Source organism: Colossoma macropomum, unplaced genomic scaffold (genome assembly GCF_904425465.1).
Source record: "Colossoma macropomum unplaced genomic scaffold, Colossoma_macropomum, whole genome shotgun sequence".
Classification (NCBI taxonomy): domain Eukaryota; kingdom Metazoa; phylum Chordata; class Actinopteri; order Characiformes; family Serrasalmidae; genus Colossoma; species Colossoma macropomum.
Genome location: NW_023494808.1, coordinates 7,547,245 through 7,553,244, shown reverse-complemented (window position 1 = coordinate 7,553,244; position 6,000 = coordinate 7,547,245). Strand labels below are relative to the sequence as shown.

The window sequence follows — 6,000 nt, the reverse complement described above, 5'->3', positions numbered from 1 at the left end:
TTTCCAAGTCATTTTGGGCCGTTTCTTTTTGTCCATTATTCAAGAAATTTGCACACAATGTAAAGGGAAACAGGCATTTTCAAATTATGTAAAAAACTGAAAAACGACAAACATGGAGATACAAGGTTTTCTTCCGACAGCAGCAATATATCTTTCAGTAAGGAGTCAGAGCATAAAGCTGAAACCTGGTTCTACCATTCATATCCACAATCAGAAATGAACCTCAGTCTGATGTTTTTCTCAAGAAATTGGTCCCACTCATTGTAAATCAAAATGTAGTATGATGTTAATCACATCCTGGCTATGTCAGTAGTTAATCTAACATGTAAAGCCTTCAGTTCAGCTCCTGAAGTCGATTTTCGTTTGAACATTTCATGATTTTAATGTTTTTCAAACCAAAATTTAGCAATGTCATAAGAATACACAGGGAATAGTTACATGATTGTAGTATTTAATAAATTGGTGATCAAACTGGTGTACATCTGTAAGAGAAAGCATACATATGACCAGAAAGGCAAAAAGCATTGGGTACAATCTGAATCTGCACACCTATGTATGCTTTAAAAAAACAAGTTTAGGTTGGGCATCCAGTGTAGTGTAAATAATACTTGAGACTCTCCAGGCCGTTATATCTCTCTCTGTTGTTATTCTTGTTCTCATGGCTTTCCCTGGTGGTGGGCCAGTATTCCAGCCATGTCCAAACCCCAAACAAATAGTGATAACTGATAAGAAACAACATGATACATACAGTTAAAGAATGTCTGCAAGTCTGGAGAAATGAACATGCTTTTCTCTTAAAATGTTCTACTGATACTCCTAATAAAACACACAAACAAACACACAGTAAGTCAATTTTTCAGCTATAAATGCATTATTTTGTAGACAGTGTTGTGAGGTTACACAAACCTTACAGAATTCTGGTAAAAAGCCCATTTAACGTAATGAGAAACTGTAGAACAGACTCTAACAGGAGGAATCTTGTAGATTGGATGAAAACTAGGCAAGAGCAGTGATGGTGACGTCTTAGTCTAGTGTTAAAATAAGCATCAAAGGCAGCTGACATAACGTGACCCAAGTCCCACCCTGTGAAACACCACATACACTAGGAGACAGCAAACACACCTGCCCAGAACAGTGCTATCCACGCAGGCAGCCCTATCCACGGGGAGCAGTTGAGGGTTAGGTGTCTTGCTCAAGGCCACTTCAGTCACATACTGTCAGCTCAGGGGATCAAACCAGCAACCTTATGGTCACAATGCTGGTTCCCTAACCTCCAGCCCATGACTGTCCACATGTTCAGGGGAATGAGGACTGAAGACATACATTTCTCCCAGGCTTTGTGAAGAGCTTCTGTGATGGACAAGAGCATGGTTTTGATTGAGTGTCCTGATTTGCATCCAGACTAGTTGGCATCAAGAGACTTTGTACCTCTCAAGATGGAAAGATAGCTGTGCCAGGACAGTCCTTTCCACAGTTTTGGACAAAGATGAAGGAAGTAAAATCAGTGTGTATCTCACAACTTTTGTAGGATCTGAGAATGGCTTCTTGAATAGTGGTGTCACTTGAGAAGGTTTGCAAGTGGAAGGAACTCATGTTAGTCATGAGTTAATGAGTTAATCATTGAAATCATGGAGAAAAGTTGGTGGAGGCGGTTTGGGTAGTAGGAACTGGGTCCAGTAGGCAGGCTGTGGGACCATTAATGGTTAATGAAGATGTTGACATGGGTAAGAGGGGGGTTGAGTAGAGAGAAGAAAGTGGAGAATAATTTGCATGGGCATTTCTGATAATTTGCATTTCGGCATTCAAATTGGTGAAGCCCTTCACTTCTTTCTTGGTACTTCAATAGCATGTCTGTTGTCACTGTCTCATTGTCATCAATTTTGAATGCCAGCCTGGACTGCAATGTTGTGCGACATAGCGCACACAACAATGGCAGCACAGTAGCACCATAGGAAAAGCTGAGCCCCCTCAAAGATTTGTGTGGGCCTAAAGCCTAGAGAGTGCTTCACAATCCTGTGCACCATGAGTGTGCACTGTTACACCTCCTCGGCCATAGTTTTGGGATTTAACACAAAGCATGGGAGATGGCACCCACTACAAACACCCACCAACAAATGCACTGTCCTTTGCTATCTGACACACCACAGAGTTTGGCCAGATAAAGGCTTCATGTGTCAGGCCACTTGGCGACTAGGTCTGCACATTCACTGCTGAGCACTCTTTAAGACAGAAGGTGATGGGATTCAGGGGGCTATAAGTGTACAGAGATGAGCGTCGACTGCACTTACATGGAAACACAGAAACTGATTTAGGCTTCTTGCAAGAAATCCTGACCTATTGGAAATTTTATCTAGGTGCGTGCATGGAACAGAAGTACTGTGGTGATGGAATGCATAGACTTAAAGACAGCAGCCTTGACAAGTCCATGGACATCACCAACGGTCAGCAGGCATCCACTGGAGGCATAGAATCAGAGGTATGTGAGGAGCTGCACAGTGGAACTGAGGGCAAAATTCCTACAGGTTCCTCTTGCCAGTGTCTCTTGCACTGAACCTAGTAGGGTCATTATTTCACATATGGACAGCATGTATCTCTCAACTCTCTCAATCTCTTAACCTTGTTGTCATTTAGTAGTCCAGTTAGTCCAGATAGTTCACAGTGGATGGCCCAGCAGCATTGATATCAATGGCTCAACCTCATATAAGAACTGACAGAAAAACAGTATTCGTCAAACAGCCACCATCTTCACTAGTGGTCTGTAATCACCTGTACTTATTTTCCTGCTTATGTATTTGAATGACCAATATGTAAGTTCAATTAGGTATTAATGTGGCTAATTTGGAATCACTTATTAGTTAGAGGCAATGGTAAAGAAGTGAACTGAACAGCATAACAAGGATTATGAGCTATAAAGTCAACATTATGATTGTTATGTTTTCATACTTAGAACAAGCGCATACTTTTTAAACAATCTTTGTTTTTTTACCAAAGTAGTAGCCTTGGGCTCTCTGTTGAACTGCAGGCTAAATCCAAATAAAGAATGACTATGAATAATTAAAAGTCAGATTACTCTAATTAGGTTCATAGAGCATGTTAGTTGAGAAGGGTACTTAGCGTTACAAATCTTCTTGGAAACGGACCCCAGATTGTGTAGTCAGATCTAACTGCTGTATAAGAGTGGACGATAAGCCCTTCTCCTTCTTCTTGGAAATGTTTCTTACCTATCTTCAATCTTCTTTGGTTCAGGCCCCATGATAAGGTAGTCTTTTCCCACTTTTAGGTTCAGTTTATCTTTGCACTGAGAATGAGCCCAAAAATTCCTCTGATCTTGGGGTTGAACCGGATCAGACCCTGAGCAAATCAAACACACACATGCATGTTATTAATGGATCCAGTGAACTACAGATGCACTATGAGATTGATTCTATTAGCACTGTTTCTTTGCAATATTTCTTTTCATGTTTAATTTGGTTCATTTTAAAAATGCTTTAGGTAACTTAATTAAGAACATTTGAAGTTTTTAGGAGTATTTTAATGACTATTATTCATCAACATAATGTCCATGACTGTCCACTAGGGTGACTTTAATAATTATCATCTAAAAAAAGATTGAAGTGTCTGCTAAATGTTAAAATTACTGAAAGTGTTTTAAGATTCCTGAGAAAATGCAGAGTAATTGAGCTTGCTAAGATGTTGCTAGGCAGTTGCTACCATGTTCCTAGCTGGTTGCTAGGGTGTTGCTAGGTGGCTACAATGCTATACCAAGTGGTTGCTAAGGTGTTGCTAGGTGGGTCTTACGGCACCCTAGGTATTTGCTCAGTGGTTGCTTATGTATCCCAGATGGTTGCTAGGTGGCTACTATGGTATTGAAAAAGATTGCTACTATGTAGGTGCTATGATATCCCATGTGGTTGCTAGAGTGTTGCTAGGTTGTTGCTGTGGCATTCCAAAAGGTTGCTAAGGTGTTACTGGGTAGTTGCTATTGTACCCTAGGTGGTTGCTAAGGTGTTGCTGAAGTTTTGCTAAGGCATCCCAAGTGGTCGCTAGGGTGTTGCCAGGCAACTGCTATGATATTCCATGTCGTTACTAGAGTGTTGAGTGTGGCCCCATTTATTCCTATTGGAAACAATCATAATTTTATGATGATTGTATGAAAATCATATATCTGATCAAAAAGCTGTATACAAGCACACCATTCCTAATCAGAATAAACATTTAAAAGTTGGAACATTATGTTATGAAAAAAACTTATGAAAAAATACAATCATGTAGTGATTTTAATCCAGTATGAATCTGCAGTGTGTGTAGATTTTACAGTCCGAGAGTAGTTATTTTGGAGGGATTTTAATCCAGAATCTGTAGTGTGTGCAGTTCATTAATCTGATTAATAATCGTGGAGTGATTTCAATCCAGTATGAATCTGCAGTGTATGTTGCTTTTACAGTCTGACAGTAATAATTGTGGATTGATATATAGTAAATATAGTGCAAATCTGCAAATCTGTAAATTGCAAAACCTGCAAATTGCATGACATTATTGCGTGACTGGAGCCCTTATTATAGGGGACAAGTGTAGATCAAATGAGCTCAGGGTATGGGGAAAAGGAGTAGTACAGAGTTGTTCATGATGAAGAGTCAATAAATAAAAAGCGAACACAGTCAAGTGCTGGTGTGGACCACAGGGAGTATGATGACAGCGGAAAATGATGAATGCAAAGGCTGCAGCAAAGGTGCAGCTTCCAGTCAGAGCCAAAACACTGAGATAACCCTGCCCATGCTCAACCAGCCCTGGGATACCACAAATCCAAGGAGGGTGACCAACAGAGCATGAAAAAGGGATATCTTCAGCTTTGTGTAGAGATGGTTCTCCAGGAGAAGTTAGAGAACCCTTCTCACATGAGCTATGTGTTCATCTAGAGAACAACTATAGATGAGAAAGTCATCCAGAAACATCAGTTTAATGCCTCCCTCAAGACCTCTTAAATGTTACAGTGGAAGACAGCCACAGTGTTCATCAAACTGAAGGGCTTAATCAGGTACTCACTGTGGCCTGATGCTGTGATGAAGGCCATCTTCCACTTGTCACCATCCCTAACCTCGATAAGGTTGTAGACGCTGCACTCGTCCCACTTAGTAAAAACTGAAGCCTGATACAGTGCCTCGAAGGCTTAGGTCATGAGGAGTAGGGGCTAAGGGTCTTGTATCATAATTTTGTTCAGGCCTTGGTGATCAGTGCATGGACAAAGGCCTCTGTCCTGCTTTCCTACAAAGAAGAACCCAGCCTCTGCTGAAGAAGAGGAAGGCAGTATGAAGCCAAAAGTCAATGCTTCATGTATGCAGATCCATAACTCTCCACTCAGAGCACAACAGAGAAAATATTCTGCCCTGAAGAGGACTGGCACCCAGGAGGAGGTCAGTGGCAAAATCATACAACCGGTGGACAGGCAGGAGCTGGGCCTTCTGTTTGATGAAGACCTACTTTAAGTAATCAGGAGGAATTTGGGATAGGTCAGGAACACCAGAGAGGGATGACTCCAGTTTGGATGGGATGGATGAACAGGAACCCTGGCACTGAGGCCCCCAGACTATTACTGACTGCATTACTCAGTTGATGCAGGGGTTGTGACACTGCAGCTAGGGGAAGTCTAGAACCAGCTGCAGTTGGGGAGCACTGATCAGGAACAAGGCGATCTGTGTGCTGCCCAATTTGCAGTGTAAGGAGACACGTCTGTTGTGAGACAACCCCTGGCTTGGGAGACAGCCCACTGATGGCCAATATTGGCAGTGGGTGTTCCAGAGATACAAGCAGCAAAAAGTCCTAGCTAAGGTGTAATCAGTGAAATTGCCTGTTGCTCCTGGATCTAAAAATGCTCTGAGGCATTGCTCCTAATATTATTCCCATGAAATAGTCACATTAAAGAACACCCCGGGGGGCTTGAGGAGAGGGGCTTGGGTCAGTCACAGGTCTCCCACTCTGTGTGTTGGCTTTTCCAGATGACTT

General features: G+C 41.8%; 1 protein-coding gene across 1 annotated transcript in view; it reads right to left on the bottom strand.

The window, feature by feature from the left end:
* Nucleotides 1–431: 431 nt before the first annotated feature.
* The window catches only part of LOC118797945 (complement C3-like), a 60,067-nt gene continuing 54,498 nt past the window's right edge, over nucleotides 432–6,000 (bottom strand). Inside the window, exons 30-31 of the mRNA XM_036557243.1 lie at nucleotides 3,222–3,351; nucleotides 432–722 (exon numbers count right to left, since the gene is read on the bottom strand). Coding sequence (XP_036413136.1) covers nucleotides 575–722; nucleotides 3,222–3,351 — 278 coding nt within the window. The 3' untranslated portion in view covers nucleotides 432–574. The remainder of the gene's footprint in view (nucleotides 723–3,221; nucleotides 3,352–6,000) is intronic.